The sequence below is a fragment of the Crocuta crocuta genome, unplaced genomic scaffold, assembly GCF_008692635.1.
Source record: "Crocuta crocuta isolate KB4526 unplaced genomic scaffold, BGI_CrCroc_1.0 scaffold551, whole genome shotgun sequence".
Classification (NCBI taxonomy): Eukaryota; Metazoa; Chordata; class Mammalia; order Carnivora; family Hyaenidae; genus Crocuta; species Crocuta crocuta.
In genome coordinates, this window is record NW_027530969.1 from 2,936,849 (window position 1) to 2,956,001 (window position 19,153).

The 19,153-nt window shown below is 39.5% G+C and overlaps 1 protein-coding gene across 1 annotated transcript in view; it reads right to left on the reverse strand.

The window, feature by feature from the left end:
• PINX1 (PIN2 (TERF1) interacting telomerase inhibitor 1) overlaps positions 1–19,153 on the reverse strand; it is a 90,362-nt gene that overhangs the window by 70,449 nt on the left and 760 nt on the right. Inside the window, exons 2-4 of the mRNA XM_077769734.1 lie at positions 13,719–13,828; positions 11,949–12,041; positions 9,956–10,034 (exon numbers count right to left, since the gene is read on the reverse strand). Of these exons, the coding sequence (XP_077625860.1) occupies positions 9,956–10,034; positions 11,949–12,041; positions 13,719–13,828 (282 nt within the window). The remainder of the gene's footprint in view (positions 1–9,955; positions 10,035–11,948; positions 12,042–13,718; positions 13,829–19,153) is intronic.

Below are 19,153 nucleotides of genomic sequence, written 5' to 3' on the forward strand. Positions count from 1 at the left end.
GAATCACACTGGATGTGATCTTCGTGTCTTGCGTCTTTCTGTCAACATTAAGTTAGTGAGATTCTTCCACACCAGGGAACAAACAATGGCCTGTAGGCCAACTCTGATCTGCCACCTGTTTTTGTAAATAATATTTAAGGGGAACATAGTCACATCCATTGTTTATATATTGTTTATTGGTGATTTTACAGACCCATAGCCAAGTTGAGTAGCTGTGACAGAGACCCTATGTTCTGCAAATTATTTCTATGTGGCCCTTTATAGAAAAAGTTGACCAACCCCTGCTCTCTGCTCTTGCATGTAAGTAAACTTCACTTCTTTGCATTTACAAACATGGCAGTTTACTTATCCATTCTATTGCTGATGGACAGCTGGGTTACTGCCAGTTTGGGAATACTGCAGATAATAAGTATTCTTTCCTCCTGACTGAAATACATCCTTCAAAATTTCCTTTACTGAAGGTCTACTGGTGATAAGGCTTTATCTGAAAACTTTTACTATCCACTTTCTTGAAAAATTTATTTGCTGGGTGTAAAATTCTAGGTTGCCAGTTATATTTCCCTCAATATATTACTCCAATGTCTTTTGGGTTCTACTGTTAAGAACTCTGTTTTCATTTATAACTGTTGCTTCTTTGAGATAATCAGCATATCTTCTCTGGCTGCATTAAGAGTCTTCTTTCCTCTCAGTGAATGTGCGTGTACATATGCGCCACGTCCGTGCATGTGTGTTCGTGTGAGATGTTCTGCTACATTGTTACATTGTTACATCTGCTATTATGTTTGTAAGTGAAGATTTTTTTTTTAATGTAATCTGCCTGGATTCATTAAATTTTTTGAATCTGTGGATTTATCACTAATTCTAGACAGGCTTCAGTCCTTATCCCCTTAAATACTGCCTCTGTCCCATTCTCTCTTTTCTTTGTGCTGCTGAACTTCTATTTGATACTAGACCTTCTCACTTTAAACTTCTGTTTCATATTTTCCATGTTTTCCTCTTTCACAGCTACATTCAGGATCACTGTTTTCTAGTCTATTTTCTAGACTTTCTTCATCTGTGTCCACTTTGTTAGTACACCCAATAGGGGGCGCCTCGGTGGCTCAGTAGGTTAAGCCTCCAACTCAATTTTGCCTCAGGTCAGGACCTCACAGTTCATGGGTCAGGCTCTATCAGGCTCCGTGCTGACAGCACGGAATCTGCTTGGGATTCTCTGTCTCTCTCTCTAAAAAAAAAAAAATAAACATTAAAAAAAAATAAACCCAGTAGCACACTTGGCATCCAAGCCTATGTGTGCTAGAAACCGGCCATAGTCATCAGTAATACAAACTTAGCAATACCTGATAGGAAATAAGAAGCTTAGAAAACAAAGAGATTTGGATAAATTTTCAAAGAAAACCCTTACCATCCAAAGCTTTGCTACTCTCTCTCAACTATTCAGGAACTGAAAAAGTCGGGGTATCAAATTATTTTGGTATTTGTTTCATTTCTTTCTTTTGAACTAGATTTTAAGTTTCTTCCAAGAATGGGATGAGTCTTTTTACCTGTTTCTGTATCCTTAGTCTTCAAATGATACTAAACGGAAAGTGAGAGGACAACCCACAGAATGGGGGAAAATATTTGTAAACCATGTATCTGATAAGGGATTGGTACTTGAAAATACTAAAAAGTTTACTAAACAACAATAAAGACACATAACCCAATTAAACATTGGGCAAAGGGCCTGAATAGCTATTTCTCCAAAGACACAGACAATAGTCACACAAAAAATGGTCAACATCATTAGCTGACATGGACATGCAAATCAAACCACATGTAGATACTACTTTATAGCCACTAGCACGGCTATAATAAAAAAGACAGATGCTAACAAGTGTTGGCAAAGATGAATAGAAATTAAAATCCTCATATACTGCTGGCGGGAATGTAAAATGGTGTAGCTGTTTTAGAAAAGAGTGTGGCAGTTACTTAAGTTAAATATACAGTAGCCATATCACGAGGCAATTTCACTCTGTGTCTATACCCAAGAAAAGTGAAAATACAGGCCACACAAAAACTGACAGTGTTCACAGATACATTATTCATAACAGACCAAAAAGTGGAAGAAACACAAATACCCATCAACTAATGAATGGATACACCATGGTATATTTCTACAATGGAATATTACTGAGCAACAAAAAGGAATAAACTACTGATACATGTTACAACAAAGATGAACCTTGAAAACATTATGCCAAGTGAAGGAAACCAGTGACAAAAGATCACAGGTTGTAGGATTCCATTTACATGAGATGTCCAGAATAGGTAAATCCTTAGAGACAGAAAGTAAATCAGCAGTTACCTAGGGTGGGTAAGAGGGTATGATGGGGGATGACTGCCACTGTGTAGAGTTTCTTTAGGGATGATGAAATGTTTTAAAATTGGTTCTGGTGAAAACTCTGTGAATATACTAAAAGCCATTGAATTGTACATTATAAATAGGTAAATTATATGGCATGTGAATTATATCTCAACAAAACTAAAAAACAACAACATGGCAAAATCTCTGCCCCATCTCTCTCCACTCTTAGCTGGTTCTCCTGGGTTTCACTTCTTTCATATTTCTAAATAATGCCTTTATACTGCTATTTCTTACCAATTTCCAACTGGCTTCCAAAAATAGAAGCAATTTTCAACTGGCAATAAGTGTGGACCTTGCTCAGAAAATGCATAGAAGCTAAGTGGTGAAGAGTATTCTAGAGAGACACAGAATCTAGTGCAAAACCCTAAGGCAAGAGGATGCCTGATGTATTCACAAACCTGCACAGGGGTCGGTTGCTAGGATGGAATGGGTAAGAAGAGCAGTGGCAGGAGATGAGGTCATAAAGGGAAAAGGTCCATATTATATATGCCTGCAAGTCCACTGAAAGACTTTGGCTTTTATTCTGAATGAAAAGGAGGAAACAGTGGTGGGGGAGTGGGGTCAGGGGGAAGCTCTGAGCAGGAGAGCAGGAGAGCACAGACTTATAATCTGAAAGAATCACCCTGTTATACAGAAGGAGACTATGGATGGATGAAGAAAGATCAACTGAGAGCAGTGCTCTCAACCAGGGGTATTTTGCTCAAGGGACATCTGGCAATGTGTGCAGATACTTGTGGTTACCCCAACTGGGCAGGTAGGAGAGGTGCTAGTGTCATTTAGTGGATAGAGGCCAGGGATGCTGCTTAATCATCCTATTTGCACAGGACCAACCTCACAGCAAAGAATTATCTAGCCCAAAACTTCAGTAGTGCCATGGCTGAGAAAGCCAGCTTCAGAAGCTGTTATAAATCTAGACAAGAAAAAATGATCAGATCATATTGGCTACAGTGCAGGGGGCAGGAAGCAGTCAGGGTGTGGATATATTCTGAAGGTGGAACCAACAACATTTCCTAGTGCACACAAGTCTTGAACTCGAACAACTAGAAGCATGGAACTGACATCAACTGAAATGGGGAAGATGGTAGATAAAACCATCTGAGAGTGGGTGTGGGGAAATAGTCACAACTGGAGTTTGAACATGTTAAGGGTGAGAAGTTGATAGCTGATGAAGAATACTGATTTGGGAGTTCAAAACAAGTCTGGAATTTAGGAGAGAGGGTGACAACGTAGTGAGTAATCTGGCAGCTGTCATCAAACATCCTAGCCATGGTTTGTTACATCCAGCCAAGATGTAATGAAGAATTGGTGTAGATAATTCACAAGGGTGGTCCCAGGACTGAACTGCAGGGCCCCAGACATGATAAGCCTGGGATAAGAGAAATGAAACAGAGATTAAGGAGGAGCGGCTGGTGAAGCAAGAAGTAAACCAGGAGATGGTGGGGTCTGGGAAGCCAAGGAAAATGAGTGATCCAAGAAGCAATGAACATCTATGTCATGGGCGAAGATGAGGATTAAAAAATGCCACTGGAGGGGCACCTGGGTGGCTGAGTAAGGCATCCGAATCCTGATTTTGGCTCAGGTCATGATCTCAGAGTTGTTGAGATCTAGCCACATGTCAGGCTCCATGCTGGGCATGGAACCTGCTTGAGATTCTTTCTCCTTTGCTCCCTCTGTCCCTCCCTCTAAAAAAAATTGTTTCTAAATGTCCGCTGGATTTAGTAACATGGAAGTCACTGGTGACTTTGGCAAGGGCAGACTTTGTGGAGCAGTGAGGCAAAGTCTGACTGACGTGGTTTTAAACAAGACAGGAGGAAGATTCCCTGTCTTCTGTTCACAAAAGGTAACTGCTATGGGGCATGCCCCTCTACTATAAACAATGGGAAAACAAGAGATATGAAACAACTCATTAGACATGGACAACAGGCAGCACAGGACTGTCATCCTTGATAGAGGGGCAACAAAGGACATGAGCTCAAGGACTGCCCCAGCTTTCTGTCAAGAGGCAATTTCTGGACATGGCACACGGAAGGGAGCCCACACAGAGTGCAGGCCTCTTGCTGAAATGAAAACATACGTCCACATGAAGATGTATACAGAAATGTTCACAGAAGCTTTGGGTATAGTAGGCAAAAACTGGAAGCAACCCAAATGTCCATCAGCAGGTGAACGGATAAATAATGGCATACTATTCAGGAATAAAATGAGTTACTGATAAATGCAACATGGATAAATCTCAGACTCCTGCTGAGAAAAAAAAAAAAAAGCCAGGCAGAAAAGAAAACACAAACCTAACCTATACAGAGAAATCAGCGGCTGTCTGGGGCCAGAGAATGAAGTAAGGCATGGGAAGGAGAGGAACAGGGGGCTGACTTGGAAGTGACCCACGATAATTTTTTATAATGATGAAAATTTCTTTACCATGATTATTACAATGACATTATATATTAGAGGTATATACATTTGTCAAAACTTATGGAACTGTATCCTCAAAAATGGGTACACGTGGGGCACCTGGGTGGCTCAGTTGGTTGAGTGTCCAACTGCTGTTTGGGTCATCATCTTGCGGTTCCTGAGTTCAAGCCCTGCATCAGGATCTGTGCTGACAGCTCAGAACCGGAGCTTGCTTCAGATTCTGTGTCTTCTGCTCTCCCTGCCCCTCTTCTGTTCATGCTCATGCTCTGTCTCTCGCCAATCAAAAATAAACATTTGGAAAAAAAAATGGGTACACTGTATTATATATAAATTATACCTCAATAAAGTTTATTTTGAAAAAAATATTCTAGGCAGAGTCCTGCTTCCAGTAATGGTGAACTGGCTCATTTTAATGGTCTCTCTTGCTAAGAAAACTGCAACAAAATATTGGAGGGCAAGAGGGATGACTCCAAGATATTATGGCGGGGCAAAGAAGAGAATTACACAGTCCCAGTAAGGATAAGGAAATCCAGAGAAGTTAGTCTGATGTTTGGGGCTCCCCACCCCACACACTGAGTTGTCCATAGAAGAGGTGAAAGAGAGGCGGAGCAACTAAACAGACTGTCTGAGACTGACTCAAGGCATGTTAAAAGTTTTTAAAAAGAGAGAACTGAAATCAATTTGCATAGAAAATTTGAGTTCTGTGGCAAAGGAGAGCAGAAGCATCAGGAAGTGGACATAAATGAGGTAAATGGGCTCAAGAAACAATTTTAAAATTAATTTTTAAACATTTTTTTGAGTAGGACATAACACATGTAGTACAAAGTCATGAAGGTACAGAAGGACTGTAGTATAAGCTCAGTTTCTTCTCATCCCTATTTCCTCCCAGTCACTCAGCCCCCTTCCTAGACACAATCACTCTTACCAGTTTCTTCAGTATTTTTCCACAGATATTTTATATATATAAAATATATACAGAACATATTCTGGAGCTACTCTATGTATATCAACCTCAGCACCACTGATATTTGGGGCCAGATAATTCTTTGTTCTCAGGGGCTATCCGGTGCACTGTAGGATATTAAATAGCATCCCTGGCCTCTATCTGCCGTTCGCCAAAAGCACCCCACCCCCAATTGTGACAACCAAAAATGTCTCCAGACATTGCCCCCAGTTGAAAACGACTGATGCATACCCAAGCACACACACGTATTTCCTCTCTATATTTTTCTACAAGCTCATGCCATATATACAGTTTTCAATCTTCCTTTTTTTACTTTATAATAATTGCAGATCATCCATCAGTCATATAAAGATTTCAAATTTTATTTATATCTTGCTGTCAACAAGTACGGCCATTTATACTATTCATTATCTTAAGAGCATTCTATTTTTTTTTTTTTAATCTGGGGAGAAAGCATATTATTGCCTTTGATTTCATTAATGACACTTAGGAATAGCCTCAGTAATGAGCCCAAATCTATCCACCTGAAAAGTATCACTCTTTCTTGATGGCACTATATTCTAATTACTGAAAGTAATCAAGAGGAAATATTCTACTATGGAGTTCTATCTCCGCAAATAACAATCATAAGGACTATAGCAGCTAATACTTATTAAATACTTACTATAGGTTAGGGTGCTTTAGTTATACTGATATAACTAATTCTCACAACAACCTTCTGAGAATGGTACTATTATATGCATTTCACCAAATAGGAGACCAAGGTACAGAGATGTTCAGTAATGTACTCAAGGTCACACAAGTAGAGACGTCAGAACCACGATTCAAATCCAGGCAGTCTGGCTCTGGTGTTCATCTCTAAACCATGATACTATTACTCTACAGTCAAAACCTACAAGTCTTAGATAATCATGTTTACATTCATATCTGTGGTTCTACTGATTTCAACTAAAATCCTGAATGTAAAGATGTTTTTGTTTAAAATTAGTAAGGGCTAATGTCCTTGAGTTTTACTATTGCATATATCCTGCATTTCCTAATAGCAGTCCAGTTAGTGTTTTTGCAAAACATTTCCCTTATGTTTTTCTCTGGCTAACAAACTGGCATCCTTTGTATTAGGACCATATATCTTTTTATATAGAACTGCTAGGATACTTTTAATAGTTATCCCATGGATTAAAAAACTATCCAAGTTATAGATTCCAACAAGAAGGAATTAGGGAAAATATAAACACAGCACCTTTCCCTTCATGCTTTTCGGTTCCATCCTATAGGCAGTACTGCAATAAATCTCAGAGTTGGATTTGCACTATTATTTTACCAATTACCAGTATATCCTCTACCTACCTCCTAAGAAGAGACTGTCTCATACATGTACATATCCTCAAGTCTAACTCGGTATCCAGTATATAGCTCAATAAATGTCTGCTGAACTTGGCTGATTTTAAATTTAATTCCACAAAGGTTTTCCTCTTTCAGTTGAACAAACATCTTTTGACAGTTCACTATACACCAAACACTATGCAGAGGGAACAAAAAGAAATTCCTTACAAAAATGTTTGCAGAATATTTGCAGAATACAACTCATCATCATCATCAACAACAACAAACAATTCAGAAAGGGGCAAAGGAATTGAAGGCATTTTTCCAAAGAAGACATAAAAATAGCCAATAAGTATATTAAAAGATGTCGAACATGACTAATCACTAGGGAAATGCAAATCAAAAGCCTATGACATATCACCTCACACCCATCAGGATGTCTACTATCAAACAAAACAAAACAAAACACCCAGAAAATAACAAGTGTTGTCAAGCATATGGAGAAATTGGACATTGTGTGCACTGTTGTGAATGTAAAATGGTGTAGGCATTACGGAAAATACTATGGTGGTGCCTCAAAATCTTAGAATTATCATGAGATCCAGCAATCCCACTTCTAGATATACCCAAAAGAATTGAAAGCAGGGACTTGAAGAGACATTATACATTCATGTTCACAGCAGCACTATTCACAATAGTCAAGAAGTGCAACCCAAGTTTCACTGATGTATGAATGATAAGCTAAATGTGGTATGTACATACAGTGAAACATTACTGAGCCTTAAAAGAAGTAAATGATACAAAACTGAATGCTTGGAAATGGTACAACATGGATGAACCTTGAGCACATTTTGCTAAGTGAAATGATCCAGACACAGGACAGATACCATATGATCCCACTTATATGAGGTAGTCAAATTAAGAGACAGAATGTAGAATGGTGGCTGCCAAGGGTTTGAGAGAGAGAAGAATGGGGAGTTAGTATTGAATGGGGACAGAGTTTCAGTTTTACACGATGAAGTGTTTTAAAAATGGATGGTGTGCTGGTTGCACAATAGTGTGAATGTACCTAATGTCCCTAATCTGTACACTTAAAAATGGCTAAGATGGTTAATTTTATGTTATGTGTATTTCACCACTATTTTTTTTTTTAATATTTTTATTTATTTCTAGGAGAGAGGGAGAGAGACAGCGTGAGCAGGGGAGGGTCAGAGAGAGAGGGAGATGCAGACTGAAACAGGCTCCAGGCTCTGAGCTGGCAGTCAGCACAGAGCCCGACGCGGGGCTCTAACCCACGAACGCGAGATCATGACCTAAGCGAAAGTCGGACGCTTAACCGACTAAGCCACCCAGGCACCCCACCACTATTTTTTTAAAAACTGCAGAAGAGCTAACAGTCTAGATTTCTTCAAGAATTAGCCGACACCACGTCCTTGCTTTCCAAATGGCCACGTGACAAAAAACTTCCCTTAAACTCTAAAATTAGACCAAAGGCCCAAAAGTCTGAGGACTATGCCATCCACATCCCCTCAACAGTACTATCGTTCTGTTAATATGGAATGCCCATTACTCAACTGCTTCATTTTNGAGACAGCGTGAGCAGGGGAGGGTCAGAGAGAGAGGGAGATGCAGACTGAAACAGGCTCCAGGCTCTGAGCTGGCAGTCAGCACAGAGCCCGACGCGGGGCTCTAACCCACGAACGCGAGATCATGACCTAAGCGAAAGTCGGACGCTTAACCGACTAAGCCACCCAGGCACCCCACCACTATTTTTTTAAAAACTGCAGAAGAGCTAACAGTCTAGATTTCTTCAAGAATTAGCCGACACCACGTCCTTGCTTTCCAAATGGCCACGTGACAAAAAACTTCCCTTAAACTCTAAAATTAGACCAAAGGCCCAAAAGTCTGAGGACTATGCCATCCACATCCCCTCAACAGTACTATCGTTCTGTTAATATGGAATGCCCATTACTCAACTGCTTCATTTTCAGTTCCTACACGTTTGGTATACAATTTCTAGTACTGAGCCCCTTGTAACAAATTTTACTGTATCTAAGTATTTTTAATCCTTATATACATTCAAAGGTAAAACAAATTTCACTAGGTAGTATCAACACAAAAAAGGCTTTTCTAGTAAGCCTTTGCTGGCTGCTGGTTTGTGGTCCCATTTAATATTTCTTGCTTTGTAGATGTATTTGGTTTTGCTTTGTATTTTAAAAACATGTTTATAGTCACACTACTCAAGGATCTCCAGAAAGGTCAATTTACTATTTGAGATTGTGAACTGAACAGATTTATCTTGCCATTCTGAAACTATTAGAAAGGTCAATTTACTATTTGAGATTGTGAACTGAACAGATTTATCTTGCCATTCTGAAACTATTAGAAAGGTCAATTTACTATTTGAGATTGTGAACTGAACAGATTTATCTTGCCATTCTGAAACTATTACTGGGAAAAAGTGTTTGGTTTTGATGGTGAGAGCACCATTAAAATGTAAACAGAAATGCCTATTTGTAATAGCTTCAATCAATTAACTTTCAGATATATGATGCTTACAGTAAAAAGAATTGGTAAGAGTATTTTATTTTATTTATTTACTTATTTTTTTTAATGTTTTATTTATTTCTAGGAGAGAGAGAGAGAGACAGCGTGAGCAGGGGAGGGTCAGAGAGAGAGGGAGTCACAGACTGAAACAGGCTCCAGGCTCCAAGCTGGCAGTCAGCACAGAGCCCGACGCGGGGCTCGAACCCACGAACCGCGAGATCATGACCTAAGCGAAAGTCGGACGCTTAACCGACTAAGCCACCCAGGCGCCCCTAGTAAGAGTATTTTAAATCAAAGGTTTCCCCTACCTGCTGTTTCTTGCCCATGACAAGTGTTCAGTTCAGCCAGAAGCTGGTTAAAATCATCCTGATGAGCAATCCAGTTATCCTGAAAATACCCAAAACATCAATTAAAGGTAAGCTTACAGTTTACCTACACCAGTTGAGATAGATTTATTTTGGAATCAAGGAAATCTATCATTAATGCAAAATTTTAAATGTTTCATCAAAATACTATGGTATAAATTTGAATGAAGAAATAATATAAATTTAAAATATAATTTATCTATGTCAATATTAAAAATGGGCTTCTTGGAAGACTGAGTCCTGATTTCAAATGTGGATAACTTATCAACAGTCTAGCTATAATCAAATAATTAACAGGCAACCTGCGTGCTAAATATTAAAACAAAGCAAAATAAAATCATTACTTTTCTCTCATGGCAATATTATGTGGCTCAAAGGAAAAAACCAGTGACAGGCTTCAGGGCTCTCTTTTGTGCTCATGTGAACTTAAAATACTTCGCCCAATTCTACATGCTTGCATTGATCCTAATTTTTACAAACAACACTGAGGAAGGAGTAGGAAAGACTCCAAGTTCCCTCAGTCAGCACCCTCATGAAGTGGTGCTAATCTGTTCATTATAACAAAAATAATCTGACTTTAAAAGGGAATGGACATCTGCAAAACAATCTCAACCAATGGGAAGCAAGTATCAATGCAGAAATTTGCCTTATGCACCCTTTTTTAAGAATGCTGAAGGTTAAGGCATGTTAAATAGGTTTACTGGGCAAGGCTTCTCCTAAAAACTAAGTGTATCTGTGCATCTATCTCTCAACAGCTACCTTCAAAACCAACCTCACATAAACTCTAGTGGTTTAAAATTTTCGCTGTTAGTCCAGAAAATTTTAGCTGCTCTAGTCTATCACTCATCACACTTACTACTTCTAGTCCATTGCTCAGTATATCGAATCAAAATAATTTAGGGTATTTCTCCAAAATGATAAATAGTTCTCCAGATTTCCTATCAGATTCTGTTGGCTATAAAAATTTAAGAACAAAGTTTTCAGCTTAGAATACTGAATACTTACACTCTTATACACTTAATACTTAGACACTATAGTGATACTAAAAATGAAAAGCATGATAGGCCAATAATTTTTAATTATGGTGTTATATTTTCAAAGCACCAGTATTTGGGAAACCTGAATAAATTCAACTGCTGTATACCAACAGTCAGAAATAGACAAAAGGGCGGCCCCCGGGTGGCTTAGTCGGGTAAGTGTTCAAGTTGGGCCCAGGTCACGTTCTCACAGTTCCTGAGTTCAACCCCGCATCGGGCTCTGTGCTGAGAGCTTAGAGCCTGGAGCCTGTTCTGGATACTGTGTCTCCCTCTCTCTCTGCCCCTCCTCCGCTTGGACTCTGTCTCTGTCTCTGTCTCTCTCTCTCTCAAAAATAAATAAATGTTTTTAAAAAATTAAAAATAGACAAAAGGACAGAAAAAGGTCACCACTTTCTTTCAGAAAAAACTTATAAAAATTATTTTCTCTACTGAAAGGATTATTTCTTTTTTCTTGGTTTTTTTTTTTTTTACAAATAGTTTATTGTCAAATTAGTTTCCACATAACACCCAGTGCTCATCCCCACAAGTGCCCTCCTCCATGCCCATCCCTCCCTCCCCCCACATCCTTCAGTCCTCAGTTTTTGTCAGCATTCAAGAGTCTCTCATCAGGGAAACGAAATGATTATTTCTATATGAAGAATATTTTTTTCAAAGTTTAAGAACAAAACTAATTTGGATCTCTTAGACATAAGCAAGTAAAGAATCCTCTAAGGAAAATAAGGCAAGAAGAAGGCATGTTATGTAATGAAAAGCCTGCTTAGTTATGGGCTCTTTAGTTAACCAGAGCATGGAGGACACATACTTGAATAAAAACTCATCAATTTGATTAGATTAAATGTGTGCATTTACAAAGAAAGCCAATCATGCAAGGAAAACCCCCAGCAAACACTGTTGCTCACTTCATTATTGATTGTAGCTCCAAGTCCCAGGTGGTTATTTTTAACTTGAACTTTAATATGATCTGTGGCTCCTTGCTCCTGAGCCCCTAAACCCTGTGGAGATCAAGCACACAGAGAATTATTATTTTTATCAAGTATAAAGAGAATCATATCTTTCTTCCTTCATCAACTATTCGATTAATTATGAAATATCCAGGAGCGAGGCACTATCCTTACCCTCAAAAAGGACACAATCTAATGGAATCTTACGAAGTATGTCTGTAATACCAAGGATGCATTTACAATAATGAGTGCTAATTCTTCAACCTGAGACCTATTTCACAGCCCCTGTACACACCATGGAGAACATGCCTTTTGGTGATGCTCGAAATCAGAGTACTACTACCAAACTAATGGAGCCCACTGGAGATATTACAAATCTATGTCTCTGTTATATAATTTTATAAAACAACACTGAGAGTGGAGAAAGGAAACCCCAAGCCCCTGAATCAGTTAACACTCATTTGTAAGTTGTCCCAGAGAGCCTACTATACTGAAGAAACTAAAAGGTAACCCGGGCGGCTCCAGGTGAGTGGACAAAGAGAAAATAAGATGATATAAAGGAGCCAGACCCACAAGACCTTAAAAATTATGGTAGGAATTTGGATTTAATTTTTTAAAACAATGAAAAGCCACTGAACTTTTAAGCTGGGGAACACCATGATCTAATTTCTGTATTTCAAAAGATATTCTGGCTGTTGTTCGGCCAACGGTCCAGAGAAAGAAAAGGAGGGAGGGAAGCAGCTGAGAGGTCAGGCAGTGATGGTGCGTGGACCAGGATGGGGCCCTGAAAAGAGAGAAATAATGACTGGTGATGCGAGAAGTGAGAGAGGTAGAGGTACCAAGCAAGACCATTTACAAAAATGGGGAAAACTTGAGACGGAAAAGACTGGGAGGTGGGTATCAAGAGTTTTATAACAAAAATTATAAACTTGAGATGCTTACTCAAGTGGAAATGTCAAGCAGGCTAGTGGATTTATAAACCTGAAGCTCAGAGGACAGATCTGGACCAGATGTAGAAACCTGACAATTCTCAGAATTTAGACCATTCGAAGTATGGTATGGAATGAAAATGCTCACCTTTCAGAGTACAGAAAAGGACTAGGGCTGAACCCTGAGGAACTCCAGGGCTGAAAAGCTCGGCAGAGGAAGAGCAAGCAACACTCTGAGGAGTGGCCAATGAGGTAGAAGGAAAAACAGGGAAGAGCAGTATTATGGAAGCCAAGACACAAGTATTTCAAGAATAGTCCATTATGTCCAATGCTGCTAAGAAATTAAGTAACGTGAGAACAGAAAGGGACCCACTGGAGTTGGTAACAAGATCATTAAAGGCTGTCACAGGAACTATTTAAACACAAAAGTATCAGTAGAAATCCCATTTCAGCCAGGGATAAGTGGAGTGTGAGGAAAATGGGAAAATGCATATTCTGAGCTATGAAAAGAAACAAAATGTTACCTTAGCAATATAAAACACTGATGGTTAAGTATGATTCCAAGTGCAGCTAATTAAAAGGCACAACTATGAGTGATACTAATCACAGCAGTTTAAATGAAAAACGAAGAAAATTCACGTTTATATTAAATTCTAATTTTATCATTACAAATTAGTTATGTCTCCAAAATCACTTAACTGATCAAAAACATAAATTTCTCCCAGTGTCCTAAGAAAGATGCATTCTCCTGATTTGCCTTTATGTATGGCTCCGATTTCTTTGCTCTTCTCCAACATACCTTTCCTTTAGACCACCCCATCTTCTCTAGCATCCTCTGGCCAAATTTGGAATCATCATTGCTCCAGGCAGTGTTTCTTGGATCCACAGCCCACTTCTGCTTCCGCCGGCCTGCAAATGACAAAGTATCTCATCAGCAATTTATCCTTCAAACCTGGAAAATACTACACAAATACACACAAAAGCTAATATGTATACACATATTTGCATAAAATATGACAAAAAATATGTTTTATTAGATACAGATATCAGATTCAGCATTCAATGAAATATCATCAGTTTGGATCACCCACCCTGGTTTTCTCATAACAATTATATTCTCAATATACAAACGGGCCTAAGATAAGAATAACAGTGTTCCCTCCAAACGTGACAAATAGAAATATGTGATATACCATCAGTTGCTAAAGACAGCAACTGAAAGCACATGTCAACACCGGTGTCATCATCACCAGGAGCAGCAGCAGCAGCCACTATAGCTTCCACTGACATAGGTTACATGCCAAATGCTATCCATACATTGTATGCACAGTAACCCACTGAGGATGGAAATTCTTACCTCCATTTTTCAGATGAGAAAATCTGAGGCTTAGAGAAAGAAATGTACTTAATGTCCCCAAACAAATATCAGAGCCTCTACATAAAGCAACATTCTACTGACATCAAAGGTTATATTCTTAATCCACACAAGTCATTATGATTTTGGGAAGACTCACCTGTACCCTCCACACAGGTGATCTACAGATAGTAATGATACCATCCCTTATCACTGAAATGCCCTAGAGCCACATGACTCCTTCTCTGAACATCCAGAATAATTATCTGCTTTCTTTTCTGGCATTTAACACATTCTTCGGTATTATGGCTCTTAATATCCATCTCTTATGTTTCTTATAAGACCATCATATCCTTATGGCTTACATTTGTGTATTATCCTTTTTCATGCTTCATTGCAAGAAGCAGAAAACACTAGGGGTGCCTGGGTGGCTCAGGCAGTTAAGCATCCGACTTTGGCTCAGGTCATGATCTCATGGTACATGGGTTTGAGCCCCGCGTCAGGCTCTATGCTGACAGCTAGCTCAGAGCCTGGAATCTGCTTCAGATTCTGTGTCTCCCTCTCTCTCTAACCCTCCCCTGTTCACGCTGTCTCTCTCTCTCTCTCTCTCTCTCAGAAATAAATAAAAACCGGGGGAAGGGGCAAGATGGCGGAGAAGTAGGGAGCTCCGTACCTGCACTCGCGCCCAGGCATCACATGGAAAGATCTGAAGCCATAGGAAACCGTAACACACCCAAGACATTGGGAGAGAAAGGACGCAGATTCCACTGAGAAAGACTTCTAATGGCTACCTCAAGAAACAAGCCATAGTACACAAGGTGGAGAGTCCCAAATATCACTATGAATAGGAAAATAAAATAACNGCATGTAGGGGGGAGGGGGATGGGCATGGAGGGGGGCGCTCGTGGTGATGAGCACTGGGTGTTATGTGGAAAGTAATTTGACAATAAACTATTTATAAAAAAGAAAGAAAGAAAGAAAAACCTTAAAAAAAAAAAAAAAACAGAAGCAGAAAACACTATGCCCACAGCAGTCACTCAGTAAATATGTGAATGAATGAATTCAAAAAAAAGGAAGAAAAAAGGAGACAAGAGGAAAGGAATGAAGGAAGGAAAGGACATAATTAACGGAACTGCTTTGAATCTCTTTGTATTAAGTATTTTTTAATGCACACAAATAATTGACCATTGGGAACTCAAATTTATCAGTATAGTTTTATGGAAAACTGCTGCAGAGACATAGAACCTCAGAAAGTTCATAGAACAAGAATATGAAGCCCCAAAGTAAATTGTGGCCAAGTGAGAAATTTGGAGGTCAAGTGTCATTATTATTCACCTACTGCAGCAATCAAAGCACAGTATCTCACTATCAACAACCTTATGCTTGCCAGTCTCTTAACTGCTGCCTCCCCTTCAAGAAAGGCAGAGCACCACGTGCTGCACCTCATTTGGATGTGTCTGGAGTCTTGGAAGCTTGACTACCTTACGTTCTACAAATGGACCTTGAGGGATTGTATGGGGATTCTAGAAGGGGAGTGCAGCTACTAGTATACCCTTGACAGAAGAATGGTCCTCCTCTATCCCTCTTCTAGAGGAGAAGGTTGCCCTCTTCGACCTACTGTGCAGCTTTGGGAGGGATCCACATGGAGCAGTGAGGGAGGAAGGGGACACCTGCCTAACCAGCCAGGTCAGCCAAATCAACCCTGGTGATCAATGCAGTGACAGATGTCACAGCCAGACTTCCCTCACATCTTCACAACATAATTTAAAAATAACACAACTTCCAGCGAGAGGCTTACTGTATAACACATAAATCAATAAAGAGACCCCAAACCACACACATCCTAGCAACAATAAACTTTTTACAAGCATTCAGATTGGATCAACTTTTACATGTGCTTTGTTAGTCTTATTCCACAATCATTCTGTTCTTAGATGTCAACTTTATTAACCCTGTGTGCAGAACAGAACATAGCAGGCCTTACTGCCAATCTTCCAAAGGCTTGCTTACAAGGTCAGCACCTTGGCTGGGATCCTGGGTTTCAGGACGGTTCCCAGCATTCTCAGAATTGATGAGTGGTTCACTATGCCTAATTGTTAATACAAACAATATGGTTTATACTGAATACCTGGCTTTCCTTCTGGGAGTATGGAGTTTTGGTACATGCCAAGCAGAGCCTGCCTAAATGAGCAGCCCTCGGTAAATATGACACCAGTCCCTAACAAACTTTCCTGGCTTGCAACACTTCACCAGTTGTCACAACTCATATTGGGGCAATTGGGCATGTCCTGTGTGACTCCACTGAGAAAGGACTCTGGAAGCTTGTGTCTGGTTTCCTCTGACTTTGCTCCATGTGTCTTTGATTTTGCTCTGAATCTTTTAGTTGTAATAAACCTTGGCCATGAGTACAACTTCGTGCTGAGTCCTGGATCCTGAATCCTAGCAAATCACTGACTCTGGGAATGGTCTTGGGGACGCCTGATACTATGTTGAAGGAATGTCAGAGACAGCACTGGGCCTCAGGGTTGAGTACCCTGAATCGGCAGAATCACTATTTAGGATGATGTTTAGCCATACTCTAGCCAGGATTCCTCTTATTTAGAGTTCTAACTATAGATGGTTCCATCAAGACATTTTGGAGGTAGTCGCAATAAACAACCCTCCATACAAAGCCACAAAAGGCTTCACTTTCCAGTCACTCCATGCCTAATATCACATGGCATATGTCAAAAATTGGTCTTGAAAAGGAAAGAATCTGAAAAAAGCAATAACTTGATAAAAATCCAGGTCTAAAACTTCAAATGGTGTAAAGACTGGGAAGTGAGATCAACAAATTTAATTCTTGTCTTTCAGAGGGGGAGGTTTAGATAAGCTAGATTTTTTTTGTCTAACATAAAGGAGATCCAATAAAATAAAACTTGATAATTATAGAAATGCTAAATAAAAAATATTTTTGAGAAACACAAAGAAAACTACTAGATTTTAAAAACAGAACAAGTGCCTATGGCAAAAATAAAAGAAAGCAAAATATAGTCCATATGGCAAGGAAAAACAGAGGAAACAGCATGCGTTCAATGAACTGAAAATGTTCACTAATGGTAAGTGAGGGAAAACCAAAACTGTACCTACAGAATTACTCCAATTTTATAAACTATCAAAAAAAAAAAAAAAAAAAAAGAATTACTAGGCAGTGAAATCATGAGAATGGGACTTTTCCTTGCTTCTATTTTCTTATTTCTAAAATGAGAACATCAGTCCTAAACATCTAATCACAAGAGATGCCATACATTATACTTAGCAAATTACTTTAAAAGACAACACAAAATATTATTTTATTATTCCAAAGATTTGAAAATTTGGAGTTATGGTGGGAAGAGAAGAACTGAAAATACTCCCCTGAAATCATGCAACTTGAATTACTGATGTCTACAGACAGCATTTCATGCCTGTACAGCAAGCATTTCATACTTGAAATGTATTCACACTCACCATTTCATTAATTTTTTTAAATCAACCTAGTAACGAAGATAATAAAAGAAGTTTTTAATAGCCCCACAGAAACTGATCATGGAAAGAGAAGAAATAAACAGCAGAGCCAGGGCCAATGTGCATGCTGAATTAAGCATACATCAAGAGGCTATTAAAACCAGAAAAGATCTTAGCAGCCCTAGTTTTACAAATGGAGAAACAGAGCCCACAGAATTACAGTCTAAAACATATTCTTTTCTGTAAGTCCCTATTTATTTATATTTTATTTTTTTCTTTCATAGTTTATTGTCAAGTTGGTTTCCATATAACACCCAGTGCTCATCCCCACAAGTGCCCTCCTCCATGCCCATCACCCCCCTTCCCTTCTTCCCCACCCCCATCAGCCCTCAATTTGTTCACAGTATTCAAGAGTCTCTCATGGTTTGCCTCCCTCCCTCTCCCCAGGTCCTCTGTTAGGTTTCTCCTAATCCACCAATAAGTGAAAACATACGGTACCTGTCTTTCTCTGCCTGTGTAAGTCCCTATTTAAAAACAATAGAAAACTGCTGGCCCTAGTGACAAAAAAGTAAAGATACAGAGATAACTAGATCAAAGTTGTCACCTTCTAGCTCAGCGACTTGGGGCAAATCATTTTCCTCTGAACCTCGATTTCAGTCCCTGTAAAATTGGCACTGTGCTTTACTCCTTGCGTTTTGTGCTCCCATTCTTCCACTTTCTTAGATAAGAGAATGCTGATAACACTTATTTCATAGAATCCCTGTGTGGTTGCTGTAGGTCTGTTAAACAAGCTGTTTCTGTTCACTGCTCACTGTACACTTCCAAAAAGTTAGGGGCCAGCGTTTCATGGCGAAAGCACGACTGCCATCTGGTGGCAGGCAACCTTAGCTACAGATACGACTCAGAAGTCAAATAGCCTCTCCAGAGGGAGGAAATTGATGAACTTCACAAAGTGGTGGTAAATATAAGACAAACTGGCGGCGTTGCAGCCAGCACTCTTGTCACGTTAGAATGTTAACAATTCCAACTAAGCCCAAAACACCAGTCTTACTTAAAATCACTCATTATCCCTGCATCCCCTAAAAATTTTAACGCTAACTTCCTGCGTTTGAGACTTTTAACCCCCTTGCTTTTCTTTCTCGGGTTCAATAAACCTTCGAGAAGATTTCACTGCCTGAAGAGATTCTGCTGGCCCAACTTCTTGCTGAAGGTAAAGAACAGGTCAGGATTCCCACGATCCGCGTCCTAGCTCCATTCGAGCCCACCACGCGAGTGCCCAGATCTGAGCTTGAGGACAAAGTCCCACGTGGACACAGGCAATCTCTTTCACTAGCCGACCAGTAGCTAACCAGTAGCTGCGCTAGGAAATCTCTGCGGCTGGCAAGGCTGGCCAA